This window comes from Tiliqua scincoides, chromosome 1, assembly GCF_035046505.1.
Source record: "Tiliqua scincoides isolate rTilSci1 chromosome 1, rTilSci1.hap2, whole genome shotgun sequence".
Taxonomy (NCBI): Eukaryota; Metazoa; Chordata; class Lepidosauria; order Squamata; family Scincidae; genus Tiliqua; species Tiliqua scincoides.
The window spans coordinates 249,035,140-249,050,254 of record NC_089821.1 but is presented as its reverse complement, the minus strand read 5'-3'; the positions used below and the strand labels follow the sequence as shown (position 1 = coordinate 249,050,254).

Genomic DNA, 15,115 nt, shown 5'->3' with positions numbered 1-15,115 from the left:
GCAAAGCGCACCCAGCAAGAGGCGAGGCACCCACCAAGCCAACTGTCACTGCGTTGTCCCATCTGGGGTGCCAACTGATAGAAAGAATTTGGATTTCTTTGTTTCCAATTAGGAGCCGAAATAAAAAATCAAGAGTTGCTCTCTTTCAGATGGTTTATTTTCTAACAGGCTTGAACAGACTTGTCAAGGACAAGAACATACCCCCTTGTACCTCCCCCTTTTGTGATCATTTTTATAACAGTAGGAAAACAACTGTCCATAACAACCATGACGCAGTTTGGCTTCTCGGGACTTTCCAAACTTCCAGAACTCATAAACTTGGCTCATTGTGCCCTAGTCCTGTCTGACATGATCCTGAATGTTCCCTTGCAAAAGTCCCTGGCTACCAGCCACAGTCTAAAAGCTGAAAAACATATTCCTTCTTATCTGCGTAAGCAGAGAACTGCACAACCAAAGTCTGTATCCATAGTTGTAGGCCCGAGAACCAATCTTAGAGATCAATACACATTACTTGAGTTAAACAGATACATTGGTTTACATAAGAAGATATATCAATACAGGTAAACCTTAAAAATCTCCCTCAGCACTGCGCCTCCGCAGCACGGACCACAGTCGCAAATGTGCCATAAGGCGCATTTGCGGGGCTTACCACTGGGCTCCTGCTGGAGGTGGCTCAGCTCTGGCCGGCGCTGAGCCATTGCCTGGTGGGTGCGCGCATTCCGCAGCTTGGTGGTGCCTGCCACCGCCGGGCTGCGGAACGGCAAACGGGGCGGGGACAGGGGCGTTCTGGGGAGGGGGGAGTCCACCATGATGTGGGAAGGGGGCAGGGAGGCCAGCGTGACACAGGGAGGGGGGGTGCCAGAGGTGTGCCTGGGGCGGGCAGGAGGAGGAACCGCGGAGCTCTGCTCCGCAGGATCCTTGGCGCTCGTGGAGGCTGCGTGACTTAAATGAGCGCCTTTACTTTAGCTGTGCCCTTTGGCGGAGCTGCCTCCCTTACTTTGAACACTAAAGTGAGCATGCAGCACAATTTTGTCAGCTGTAGAAACCTATGGAATTACTTTGTGAGGGAATATAGGTTGGCATCCACAAAGAGGCAAAGAAGGAAGGCCCATAGCCAGGGAGACAGACCAGGGACAGACTGCACTTGCTCCCAGTGTGGAAGGGATTGTCACTCCCAAATCGGCCTTTTCAGCTACACTAGACACTGTTCCAGAACCACCACTCAGAGCGCAATACCATAGTCTCTCGAGACTGAAGGTTGCCAACTAGAACTGTTGTAAAGTATTGTAACTGGTTCAAATCCTTTTCTTCTGTTTTAGTGTTCTATGTTTTGTTAATTCTTAGCGGATTCTGGAAGTGGCAAGACAGCTATGATTCAGAACATGCTTGGAAGACTTCAGAAACCAGGAGGATTACAAATAAAAATTGGAACAATTTTAGGAGAAGTCTTTTTTTACAGTGCAACTAAAAAAAATAGGTAAACATCGCTGGTTAATTCTACATTGAATGCAAATAGATGGTGCAGTAATGAGGGAATTTGAGCAGTAAAATTGCTTTTAGAATTATTCTCATCATATGCTTCCAGTTTTTGTTCCACCCAGTTTAGGACTGATCATGAAAATGAGTATTCTTATTTTGGTTTGTGGTCTTATTGTTCTTCTGTCCAGTGTTTCTCAAACTGTGGGTCGGGACCCACTAGGTGGGTTGCAAGCCAATTTCAGGTGGGTCCCCACTCATTTCAATATTTTATTTTAATATATTAGACTTGATGCTACCATGGTAGGTGACTGCATCTGGGGAAATGTTACAGACCTGTACTTCTAACAGGCTACTATGTATATGCTTTTAACAATGATAGTCAATGGGACTTACTCCTGGGTAAGTGTGGACAGGATTGCAGCCTAGGATTGTTAAAAATTTTCCTGCTTGATGATGTCACTTCCGTTCATGACATCACTTCCGGTGGGTCCTGACGGATTCTCATTCTAAAAAAGCAGGTCCCGGTACTAAACATCTGAGAACCACTGTGACCTATGCCATGCATCCAAAGTAGAGGAGCTTGAGAATCTGCTTCAGAATTTACCATGGGAGATTTAGGGCCCAATCCAGAACAGTGAGCGCCGGCCTACTGCTGGTGTGTACTGTCACAAACATGCTGTAAGGTACGTTTGCAGGCCCTACTGCCAAGCAAGTGCCGGTGGTAGCCCAGTGCTGTCCAGGCGCTAGAGCTCCACCGCTCAGCGGTCGCAGGGACCACTGAGCAGTGAAGAGGTAAGTGGGGGAGGTGGGGAGGAGGCATTACAGGGAGGTGGAGAAAGGGCAGGGAGAAGGCGTGTTGGGGGGAGGGAGGCAGGACTGGTGGAGCTTAGCTCCACTGGATCCAGAGCCTCTGCATATATTTTTTCCTGTACTAGCTGTCAGTGTTAGTGAACTACAAACAGCAATGTACTATGCTTATATTTGTCATAAGTATTATAATTAATCTGCTAAAAGTTTTGTTTAGTACAGGTGTGCTCCCATATCTGTAGTGGATCAGTTCCACAGACCCCCGTGGATGTGGAAACCACAGATAAATGGAACCCCATCTCTGCGCTCCCATGCCTTTCTGCACACCCGTTAATTTTATTTAAAGGCTTGCCCTTTCATACTGTTCTTGTTTTACAGGAGGCTAGAGGCTAGCCTAGAGGCTAGAGGCTTTATAGAGGCTATAAGCCTAGAGGCTTATAGAAAAGTGCAGGTTATCTCCTAGCAGCCTGAATTCTTGAAAAGATGTGCTCAGAGGTTAACAGGAATTAACTTCCACTTCCTGTTAGCCTTTGATCACATCTATTCCAGCATTTAGGCTGCCAGGAGATAGTGTGAATGTCACTATAAGCCTCTAGGCTTATAGCAACCCAGTAAAGCAAGAACATTTTTGCTCAGGTAAGCCTTAAATAATATGAATGGCTGCGCAGGAAGCGTGAGAGCCCCTGTATCTGCAGATAATTGAAACCATGGATACCGGATCCACGGATACAGGGGCCTGCCTGTAATTCTGCAATTATTTTCATTCTTTGTTACACCTTTTAGATTTTAATTTGTGTGTGTACTCTTCTCTAGTTTGTTGAAGAATTTTACGTATCTCAAATCGGATATGATTCGTAGCCACCAGAGAACTCCTCCTTCAGCTAAAGACTTCCGTATGTTACTGATTTTTATAAAATTATGGAAAAGTTTTAGGATTCGATTTTCTACTATAAACGTTGCCTTTTCAGGCACAATGTTACACTTTTAATTGTTCCTAGAGAGAATGGCTCTCTCTAAGAGAGAGCCATTTCAAATAATCAAATTTCACAATTTGAAACCACAATTCAAATAATTCAAGTGAATCTATAGAGGTTCAGATAAAATAGCACTGTAATTATTATATTTCTGTACTGTTTGGTTGCCTACAGCCTCAGAATGGCTGCAGATGCTTTTGGAAGCTACTTCCAATTTCCTGAAGCAACTTCCAGTTTGCTCCCCAAAACTGGAAGTAGCTTCTGCGGGCCATTCTGAGCCCTGCAGAAGCCAATACAGTGGGTCAGAGGCCTGGCACAACCCAGAATAGGCTTCCAGAGCCTCCCAGTGGGACATTCCATCAAGAGAAAGGAAGAATTAGGTTCACATAACAACAATATAACGGTTTTGGAGAACGTATCTCTGTTGTTAAGCAAACAATTTTTGTCTTTTTGATTTCTGCATCAAAAATCTAGAGTCAAAATCCAACTCTAGATTTCAATTGGCCTTTGGGGAGAAAAAGAGGGAGGAAGTAGGAAGTACCTGTTTCCTCCTGGAAGTACTTTGTCCTTCTGCTTTCAAACCAGAGGCCAGTGCACCAGGGATGTTTCCAGGGACCAGGGTTTTTAACACATAGGATCACCCAGTTGGTCTCTGGGGCAGTGAGGGAGGAGAAAGTATCGACTTGGGCATTGCCTCCTCTCTGTCCCCCTTTGAGGCTAATGCAAGTCAGGCCTTAGAGCAGCAATGTGTTCTACATTATCAGCCATTATCAAGCACTATGCCCTGGACATGTCTCCATGTTTGTCATTTGAGTTTGCTGTCCTGCAGAGCAACTTCTGCTTGTCCTGTACCCACTTCCAGATAAGGGGGGAAGCTAACTGATTCCACTGCATGTGTCTGTATAGAGAGCACAAAGAAGGAAGGTAGATTGTTTTCCTGTAACTATGGTTCTTTTAATGGTCATCTGCATAAACACCTATCTGCACACCTGGCTCCAACTGTTAGATCTCTCTGTTAGAGATAATGGACAAAACAGAGAGATAGCAGAAGTGCAAACCTGCAGCTGCAGCGTGTGGTGCTCAGAGCACAGGGGAGAATGCCAAAAAAAGGAGGCAAGACCCAGGGAAGTCCCAGCACCAGAGTCTATTTACAGGCAGTATTTACAAGTAGAAGGCAGTTCCAGAAATCTGCAATCAGAGGCAGTCCAGCAAACAGTCCAAGTAGTCAGCAAATCAGGTGTCAGTCTAGCAGAGATTCGTGCAGCAACTCACTCCTACAACCCACACCTGTGGAGTGTGCTTGTTGGACGTTTATACTCCTGTCAGCCAATGGGAAACACCATGATCTCCTCACTGAGGAATGTCATTGCATCATCCTGGGCAGGAATCGCATCAGCTTTTCCCATCTCTCCTTGTTCTGTGCAATGACTCAGCACTTTGCCTTGATTGGCCCTTGCCCCATTGTCTGACAGGTATTGTCTGACATTTAGCACACACAACAGCAGTCTGGTAGTCCTGCCTTATCCAGCCACTGAATTGCCTTACTGTATGGGGCACATACTACAACAAGCACAAAGAAGGAAGGTAGATTGTTTTCCTGTAACTATGGTTCTTTTAATGGTCATCTGCATAAACACCTATCTGCGCACCTGGCTCCAACTGTTAGATCTCTCTTTGAATGATTTATCTCCGAGGGACTGAGAAAAGGAACTGAGGATTGGATGCTCTTCCTGAGCTGAGGGCCCCAGGTTTTCCTACTGTAGAGCAGGGGCAGAATATTCAAGAAATCTCTGAAATCTTCTAAGGTTAGCACTGCACATGTGCAAAACTCCACTATGAGTGTGCACAGGTGACTATGCAACAAAATATAGTTGTAGATAAGCAATTATCCTTATCCAAAAAGAAACATTAAATCAGTCAGAGAAAAGAGCATTGGCACAAAACCTAAATAATTTGTTATAGATTAAGGGCCCAATCCTATTCAGTGCATGCCGGCTCACCACCAGCATGCATTGTTGCACACGTGCCATAAGGCATGTTTGCGGGCTCTAGCACCGGTGGAGCACCGGAGCTCCACCACTTGGTGGTCATGTGAACCAGAGAGGGCAGCAGAGAGGTAGGTGCGGGGAGGAGGTGTTCCAGGGTGGGGGGAGGTGGAGAGAGGGCAGGGAGAAGGCGTGCCGGGGAGGAGGAAGCAGGGCAGGAGAGATCGTGCACCTCCATGTTGGGATGTCTGCCTGACATGGAGGCTCTGAATTCAGTGCCAATCCTTGGGTCATCGTAGAATTGAGTAACCCCATTGCGGGGCTACTCGCTTTACCGAGGGAAGGGGATTTTCATCCCCTTTTCCCAAGGAGGCGGCATTGGCTGTCTGGGGCACGCTGGATGCAGTGGCAGTCATTTTCAATGCTGCTGCAGCCCCATGTGCCAGACAGCTCAGGACTGGGCTGTAAGTTTGTCTGTTAGAGACTTGTTTGCAATCTCTCATTTGGTCACATCACTTTAGCCTTAAAAAGAGTATCCATTGCCACTGATATTTGACCAAGGAAATAGCTGGTTGTGAGGACACACTAATCATTAGTCACAGGACGGCTAAGAACATTCAAGACAAGTAGATCGGTAGTGACACACTGCTTCTTGAGTGACCAGTCACACAACTATTATAGGGTTCTTTGCTATTTGACTATGCTCCATATAGTAGAGATGTCTGTTGTACACTTACTATTAAGAAGATGCTATTAGTATTTATTAACTTGATTAATCCAAAACAGCACCTATGTGTCTACCCAGATAATCACTCAGATAATGAACAGCCACCAATAAGCAACTTGTCTTTGTTAAGAAAATGAAAAAGTCACATATTTTACCTCTTGATACTTTTAATTAGTGAACAGTTAAAATAAAATTGACAATGGTGTCAGTAGTGTCACACAAGTAGTAGATGAAGAGAGATATATTTATTGATTTTATAGAATTCTAACTGTTAATTTTGTATAAGTCTCAGCTATGAGCTCTCCAAGTTCAGCATCTGATCTCGATGAGCCATCTTCAGAAGGCACAAAAGGTGCTATAGTTTCTGTACTACAGTTTGGTGCACATACAACTGCTGCTAAAGCCCAGACTTGGATACTTCAGAAATTAATATTGAAAAGCAAAGATATCCTGGGTGCTCCACAATCTAAGCAGGTGAAGCTTTTTGGGGGGATATAATGGGAAATGTACCATGAACCACTGGTTATAAAGTATGACAAATGGAGAGTCCACAACAAAATGTGATGTATCCCCAGCCCAGTGGTTCCCAAACGTATCCTGGTTATGATGCCCTTAGAGTCGCATTCATTCTTTTAGGGTGTCCCTACATTTCCAACACTGTAGGTACTGCAAGCAGCCAGAACTTCCAGAAAAATCTGGCAGTGCCCCTGTTCTTCACTGGGGTGTCATGGCACACAGTTTGGGAACTGCTGCTCTTGCCCCTGAAATGAACACTCCTGTTTAGGATTACAGGCAACAGAAAATTTATAGCATTGTTTGGGGCTCTCAGGGCATAGGTGTTTTCTGAAGAGGGGCAATAATTTTTTCTTCCCCACTTTCTTGAAACCTTCCTCTGCTGTGATAGAACTGAAAGACTTAGATTCTCAGCTAACTGCCAGCCCCAAAACAGAACACTTAATTGCTATATAATGGAAGCAGGCAGGTTTCTGGAAAGTAGAGGAAGTAAAAAGTGTACTTGCATAACAGCCCAATCCTAATCAGTGTCAATACAGTGGGGCCAGCAAGTCTGCATTGCATCATATGCTGGTAGTGAACAGGCTAGAGATTTTCTTGAGGTAAGAGGACATTTGTCCCCTTGCCTCAGGGAAAGCCTCAGCCTGTTCAATAAGCAGTTGTGATCCTGGCCCTTGTGTCACCCAGGGCCAGGACAGCAAAATGCCACCCCCTGCCTGAAAACTTCACTTCCTGTTTTCTCCTGAAATTGTAAGTGACATTTTTAGACCTTCAGAGAGTTATAGAGGCTGTGTGCTGTCTCCCTCCCCTCCCCCCCCAGTAGGCTTTCTGAGGCCTTCAGGAGGCCTGAGAAGGCCTTCTAAGGTCTGGTAAAAGGGCCTAAAGGGGGAAAAAAGGCAGCAGCAGGGGAGGGTTATAGAGGCACCCTGCCTAGTTGTGCCCCAGGGTCAGTTGCGCCCCTGACCCCCTTGCTACACCAATGGCAATGAGTCTGCTGGGACCTGCGCCCGCTAAATCGCTGATGCAATTTCAAGTGGAGCTATGTTGGGATTCCAAGCCCAGGGAGGGTACAGCATGCATGGCCACCGCCATCCCACCCCACTCTTGGGACCCAGTCCACCCATCCCCTCCTGCCTCCACCTATTACATTCTTCTCTGCCTTTCTCCTGCACCTGTGCTATTCAAAGCAGGTCTTACCTGCTCTGGCACATGTTCCTCCTTACACTGGCACAGGTGGGCCAGCACAGGCCTTCCCGCTGGTGCAACTAACTCCTATACTGTTGCAATGTGCTTTATGTCATGTTTGCTTCAGCCTAGGCTGGTGCAGCAGTTGCTGAGCCAGGACTGTGCCATGTCAAAGTCTTCCAAATATGCAGAAATTTCATTCCGTTGCAAAATAGATTCTTGTGTAAATAACCAAGAGACTAAGGGCTCAGTCCTAACCCCTTATGTCAGTGCTTTCCAGCACTAGCATAGCGGTGCCAATGGAACATGTGCTGCATCCTATAGTTGGGTGTCACTCACGGAGGCCTCCTCAAAGAAGGGTATGTTTGTTCCCTTACCTGGGAGCTGCATTGCCCTTATGTCGGTGCTTGAAAGCACTGACATAAGGGGTTAGGATTGCACCCTAAGAAATACAAGGCATGTGAATAAATTTGTATATTTTATATATACAAATGATAATGTTTGAGATGGTAAAACTATAAAAAAAATTCTTAGAATATGTTGTCATGATTTGTAAGTTCATAAATGTATGTATGCATAATGCATTCCAGTGCCTCTGTTCCCACCCTATCCTGCGCCCAAACTGCTCTTCTCTCTGCCCCGTTCTGCCTCCGCGCTGCTCAGTGCTGAACTCACTTTCTCCAGTGCACGCTGCTCCTTCTGCTGGTGTATGTGGTCCTTTGCTGAAGTGCTGGCAACTGCTAGGGCGTTGTAATCTGCTTTATAGTACTTTTGTGATGGCAAGCACTGGTGCAGCACATGTTGTGCCAGTGTACATGTTGCTCAGGATTGTGCCATAAGAAAAGTACTACGGGTGGTAGTTTTAAATTCCATAATTTTTGTTAATTCCTTGTGATGATATACTTCATATGTGGTTTGTTATATTTTTATTCTAAGGTGTTACTGTTTATTGATGACCTGAATATGCCAATACCAGAGGAGTATGGGGCTCAACCACCACTAGAACTAATTCGACAGTTTCTGGATTTGGGGGGATTTTATGATACTAAACAGCTTGCTTGGAAGGTACTGTACTCTATGGATTTCAGATTATCTTCATTATTTTTATTACTTTGTAGAATATTTAAAATGCAATCTTAATGTTACTGTGGGCGCAGTCCTAACCAACATTCCAGCACTGGCATAGCTGCACCAGTGGGGCATGTGCTGCATCCTGCAGTAGGGGGGCAGTCATGGAGACCTCCTCAAGTTCAGGGAATGTTTGTTCCCTTACTTCGGAGTTGCATTGCCCTTATGTCAGTGCTGGAAAGTTGGTTAGGATTGCGGCCTATGTTATATGAACACAGTATTTTGATTCAATTGTCAACATACGTTTATATTAGAGCACAGGATCCTTGTTCAAAATAGTTTTCATAGACATATGGCCAGGATTTTTATCATATGTTAGTATACACTATTTATATGGGAAACTTAAAAATTTATTTGGAAATATTTTTAAGAATATGCATATACAAATTTTCAACAAAGAAGTTCACAAAGTGATTCACAGACCAAATCAAATAATTAAATGACTCCCTGTCCCAAAAGGGCTTACAACCTAAAAGATGCAGAAGAATACCAGCAATCAACCACTAAAAGACATTGTGCTGGGGTGAAGAGGGCAGTTACATTTCCTCTGCTAAGTATACAAGGAGCACAATTCAAAGAAATACTTCTTTGCACAGTTAACAGGGTATTTTTAGTTTAAGCCTTTCGTTTTCTTCCTCTTTCATATGTTTACATCCTGGGGAGATGTTCAGTGACATCACTAGGGTGGTGCATGTGGTGTGGCTCGCACCAGGTGACGCACTGGGATGGGGTGACACGCCACCCACCTGCTGCACATGGGAGGAAACACAACTGGCCGCAAGGTGATGAGCTCCAGAGTCACTTAGGCCAACTGGAATCGCCTTCTCCCAGGCATGCTGCTCCTTCACGTGGGTTCCTCACAGTGCCCCCCTGAAGCCCCTTCCTCCCTCTTCCCCCATCCTCACCACGCCTCCCTATCACTGGAAAGAGGGGTGATTGTTCTGCCTGGAAGGTGGGAAGGACCACCACAGCAGAGGCAGTGAGGCAGGAGTCCCCATCCTAGCCCTCCAACCCTCAGTGGCTCTGGACACTTCACCCTGGCTGGAACCATGCACTGGCCCACCACATTCCCTGGCAGGAGCTTATATGCCTGGGGATCTCCAACCAGGCCACCCAGCCATGTGTACATCCCCACCGGCACAGCAACCACCCACTCATCCCTGTTGGCACAGCAGTCAGGCAGGCAGGTAATGGCAGTTGCTCTTCCTGGAGGTGGGGCTGGCTGAATGGTGCTGGGCACTGCAGCTCTCTGGCAGGCTTGGGGTTGGAGGCCGAAGGAGGTGGAAGGACATGAGGGGGGCCTTTGTGGCTCTGGGCAAGACACAGTCCAATCCTATGCATGTCTGAAATAAGTCCCATTATAGGGAATGGGGCTTACTCCTAGGTAAGTGTGGATAGGATTGCAGGCAGGACTGCAGTGCGCACTGCTCACTGTCCTTCCACTACATCACTCATGGAGGGGTGTGCGTGTCTCCCCCCAAAGCCTTCCAGCGGGAGGAAGCTTTTCCCTCCAGAGACTGGGGGTCACTTCGGCAAGGAGCTGAGCATTCAGGAACACAACCATGCAGTGCCCTGCAAGCATTCCCAGAAGTCAGCCCCATTCTGTTGAATGAGACTCACTTCCAGCAGCTGAGTGTGTACTATAGGATGGCAGCCTCCAAGTCTTACCTGGAAGTAAAGCTCAGTGATTTCCATGGGACTTACTTCTGAGTAGGCGTGCTCAGGATGCTGCTGCCCTTTCCTTTGCCAGGAACAAACACCATCACTGAACAGAGTGGGAGTAATATCATCATGTTATAGATCGTTTGATGTGTAATTTCATGCAGAAAGCAATGAAACAAATCACATTGAAGTATCTTTATTCTATGAAAAGTTATAGCCAAAAACCTCAGCGGGGGTGGGCAGGAGAATGGTACATCACTACATCCATGGTCCAGGGTGTTGCCCTGCCCACTGCATGGGAGGAGGTCCATCATTGGAATGATGTGTTGGCCTCCTGTACCAGGTAACGCGAATCCTAGCAACACCACTGGAGATATTCATTTGATTTAAGCTTTCCTCTCGATGACTTGTGCACACATGCACACCCCGCACATCATGCTCAGAACTCAAGTCCTTTGTTCACCTATAGCACACTCTCTTGTTGATGTCTTTGCAAAGTGATTATAGGCCTTATCACTTAGAGTCTCTTGCGATATTCATGCATTTGTGCCATAGAAATTTTTTTTCCCAGTATTTCTTGTTTGATCTTGGTTTCATACTTTGAGGAACTGTCTGGTATCTGTTAAAACATAGCTGTCAAGGGGGTAATCTCTGCTCTCCTTCTTAGGCGAAACTAGATCCTCCCTCAAAGAACGCCATGCCTAATTGTGCAAGCCTGCATATTCAAAAATTACACTAACATGTCTGGTTTTACTCTTCTGAGGACCTAAGCAAGTACTGGAGCAAAAGTGTAGGAAGATTGTTGCAATGAGATTGACATTTACTGGTAGAAAGCACAGCTGGCCCACTCATGAAGCTGGGGGAAATTGACTGCTTCAAATGGTGGGCTAAGCCTGTGCTTTCTTCCTACCACTATTAACCTGCCATCTGGCTGCTTCACCCTGCTGCCATCTTGATCAGGGCAGCAGCAGGTTACCTTCTTCTCTTCCAGCACCCCTTCCAGTACCACTGCCAAAATTCACAGTGGTAGAGGAGGAGATAGAGGTCCGCTGTGACCCTGTTCCATAGGGAACAGATTCATGGCATCTTTGTCACCACTGCCACCTGCTGCTTTTTCAGAATAGGCTGGGCAGGATGAGTGGGAGAGGAGGAGACTTTATTTTTCTCCAAGACTATTTTTATGTAGTTTGTTTTGAAGATGAGGCAGGTGTGGAAGAAGGTGGAGATGGCAATGATGATGATAATGGCGATCATGCTGACATATACTTGAATAAAAAGGAAAGGGAGGGCAGAAAATTTAAACCCTGATTCAACTGACAGTTCAGCTTGTGCTGGACTTGGTAGGAGGAACAAAGGGACCTCAAGGAACAACGCAGAAGAGGATGATGAAAATAAAAAAATCTTCATGTTTGATAAAACCAATAGATTTTAATGATGTCGTGGGCTTTTGTTCAGAGGTTCAATATGAGGCAGGTACTGGGAATTCAAGATTGGACGGGCCTGTATCTAAACGCACTCAGGATACTCCTCGGCGGGAGGGGGGTCGGGGGCTTCTTGTAGTGGGGGATTCGATTATTAGAAACATAGAGAGGGGTGTTTGTGATGGATGTGAGGACCGCATGGCGACTTGCCTGCCTTGTGCGAAGGTTGCGGACATCACTTCTTGTCTATGCAGGCTGGTAGACAGTGCTGGGGAGGAGGTAGTGGTTGTGGTGCATGTTGGCACCAACGACATGGGCAAGTGTAGCTGGGAGGTCCTGGAGGCCAAATTTAGGCTATTAGATAGGAAGCTGAAAGCCAGGGCCTCAAAGGTAGTGTTCTCTGAAGTGCTACCTGTTCCACGCGCAGGGCCAGCTAGGCAGGTGGAGATCAGGGGTCTCAATGCATGGATGAGATGGTGCTGTAGGGAGGAGGGGTTTAGATTTGTTAGGCACTGGGGAACATTTTGGGACAAGCGGGGCCTGTACAAGAGGGACGGGCTTCACTTGAACCAGAATGGAACCAGACTGCTGGCAGATAACATTAAAAAGGTGGCAGAGCAGCTTTTAAACTGAGCCAAGGGGCATCTGGTTTGGGACTCCTCATCCCTATGGGGCGAGGATAGGAAGGTTAGAGAACAACAAGACGAAGGCAGAGTAGGAAAAGAAATTGGGAATGGTAGCGTGATGGAATGTGATAGATGGTTTGGCACAATGAGAGGATTCAGGGATGAAGGAGCAAATAAGCAGTCCATCCTGGGGCATTCCATGTACAAATGCTTTTATGCAAATGCCCGAAGTCTATGAGCAAGGATGGGAGAACTGGAATGTCTGGTGACAACGGAAAACATTGATATAGTGGGCATAACGGAAACCTGGTGGAATGCAGAGAATCAGTGGGATACCGCAATCCCGGGCTATAAACTCTCTTCTGTAGAGTTTATAGCCCGGGATTGCGGTATCCCACTGATACCGCAAGAGACAGGGAGGGGCATGTTGGAGGTGGGGTGGCTGTTTATGTTAAGGAAGGGATAGAATCCAGCAAAGTAGAGATTGAAGGCGGGTCCGACTCCACCGTAGAATCTCTGTGGGTTAAATTACCAGGCCTGAGGAGCAATGTAATACTGGTGGCGTACTATCGTCCTCCAGACCAGAAATCTGATGGGGACCTTGAAATGAGGAAACAGATCAGGGAGGTGACAAGGAGGGACAGGGTTGTAATCATGGGGGACTTCAATTATCCTCATATTGACTGCGTCAATTTGTGTTCTGATCACGAAAAGGAGACCGGATTCCTTGACGTGCTAAATGACTGTGCCTTAGAGCAGCTAGTCATGGAGCCCACCAGAGGACAGGTGACTCTGGATTTAATATTGTGCAGTACTCAGGACCTGGTTAGAGATGTCAATGTTACTGAGCCATTGGGGAACAGTGATCATGCTGTGATCCGTTTTGACATGCATGTCGGGGAAAGAATACCGGGCAAATCTCTCACAAAAACCCTTGACTTCCAATGGGCAGACTTCCCTCAAATGAGGAGGCTGGTTAGAAGGAGGTTGAAAGGGAAGGTAAAAAGAGTCCAGTCTCTACAGAGAGCATGGAGGTTGCTCAAATCAACAGTAATAGAGCCCCAGCGGAAGTGTATACCGCAAAGGAAAAAGGGCTCGACTAAGTCCAGGAGGGTGCCCGCACAGCTAACGAGCCAAGTTAGAGAGGCCACAAAGGGCAAGAAGGCTTCCTTACGTAAATGGAAGTCTTGCCCTAATGAGGAGAATAAAAAGGAACATAAACTGTGGCAAAAGAAATGTAAGAAGGTGATATGGGAGGCCAAGCGAGACTATGAGGAACACATGGCCAGCAGCATTAATGGGAATCATAAAAGCTTCTTCAAATATGTTAGAAGCAGGAAGTCTGCCAGAGAAGCAGTTGGCCCTCTGGATGGTAAGGGAGGGAAGGGGGAGATAAAAGGAGACTTAGAGATGGCAGAGAAATTAAATGAGTTCTTTGCATCTGTCTTCATGGCAGAAGACCTAAGGCAGATACCGCTGCCCGAACAGCCCCTCCTGGCAAAGGAATTAAGTCAGATAGAGGTTAAAAGAGATGTTTCAGACCTCATTGATAAATTAAAGATCAATAAGTCACCGGGCCCTGATGGCATCCACCCAAGAGTTATTAAGGAATAGAAGAATGAAGTTGCTGATCTCTTGACTAAGATATGCAACTTGTCCCTCAAAACGGCCACGGTGCCAGAAGATTGGAGGATAGCAAATGTCACACCGATTTTTAAAAAGGGAAAGGGGGGACTCGGGAAACTATAGGCCGGTCAGCCTAACATCTATACCGGGTAAGATGGTGAAATGCCTCATCAAAGATAGAATCTCAAAACACATAGACTAATAGGTCTTGCTGAGGGAGAATCAGCATGGCTTTTTAAAGGGTAAGTCTTGCCTCACAAACCTTATAGAATTCTTTGAAAAGGTCAACAAGCATGTGGATGCGGGAGAACCCATAGACATTATATATCTGGACTTTCAGAAGGCGTTCGACACGGTCCCTCACCACTAAAAAAACTCCAGTGTCAGGGAATTAGAGGACAGGTCCTCTCCTAGATTGAGACCTGGTTGAAGACCAGGAAACAGAGAGTGGGTGTCAATGGGCACTTTTCACAATGGAGAGAAGTGAAAAGCGGTGTGCCCCAAGGATCTGTCCTGGGACCGGTGCTTTTCAACCTCTTCATAAATGACCTGGAGACAGGGTTGAGCAGTGAGGTGGCTAAGTTTGCAGATGACACCAAACTTTTCAGAGTGGTGAAAACCAGAAGTGATTGCTAGGAGCTCCAGAAGGATCTCTCCAGACTGGCAGAATGGGCAACAAAGTGGCAGATGCGCTTCAGTGTCAGTAAGTGTAAAGTCATGCACATTGGGGCAAAAAAAAACTTTAGATATAGGCTGATGGGTTTTGAGCTGTCTGTGACAGATCAGGAGAGAGATTTTGGGGTGGTGGTGGACAGGTCGATGAAAGTGTCGACCCATTGTGCAGTGGCAGTGAAGAAGGCCAATTCTATGCTTGGGATCATTAGAAAAGGTATTGAGAACAAAACGGCTAATATTATAATGCCGTTGTACAAATCGATGGTAAGGCCACACCTGGAGTATTGTGTCCAGTTTTGGTCGCCGC

At 46.4% G+C, this 15,115-nt stretch overlaps 1 protein-coding gene across 1 annotated transcript in view; it reads left to right on the top strand.

Moving 5' to 3' along the window:
• DNAH14 (dynein axonemal heavy chain 14) overlaps nt 1–15,115 on the top strand; it is a 283,703-nt gene that overhangs the window by 158,262 nt on the left and 110,326 nt on the right. Inside the window, 4 exon segments of the mRNA XM_066623355.1 lie at nt 1,345–1,477; nt 3,100–3,179; nt 6,259–6,446; nt 8,607–8,735. Coding sequence (XP_066479452.1) covers nt 1,345–1,477; nt 3,100–3,179; nt 6,259–6,446; nt 8,607–8,735 — 530 coding nt within the window.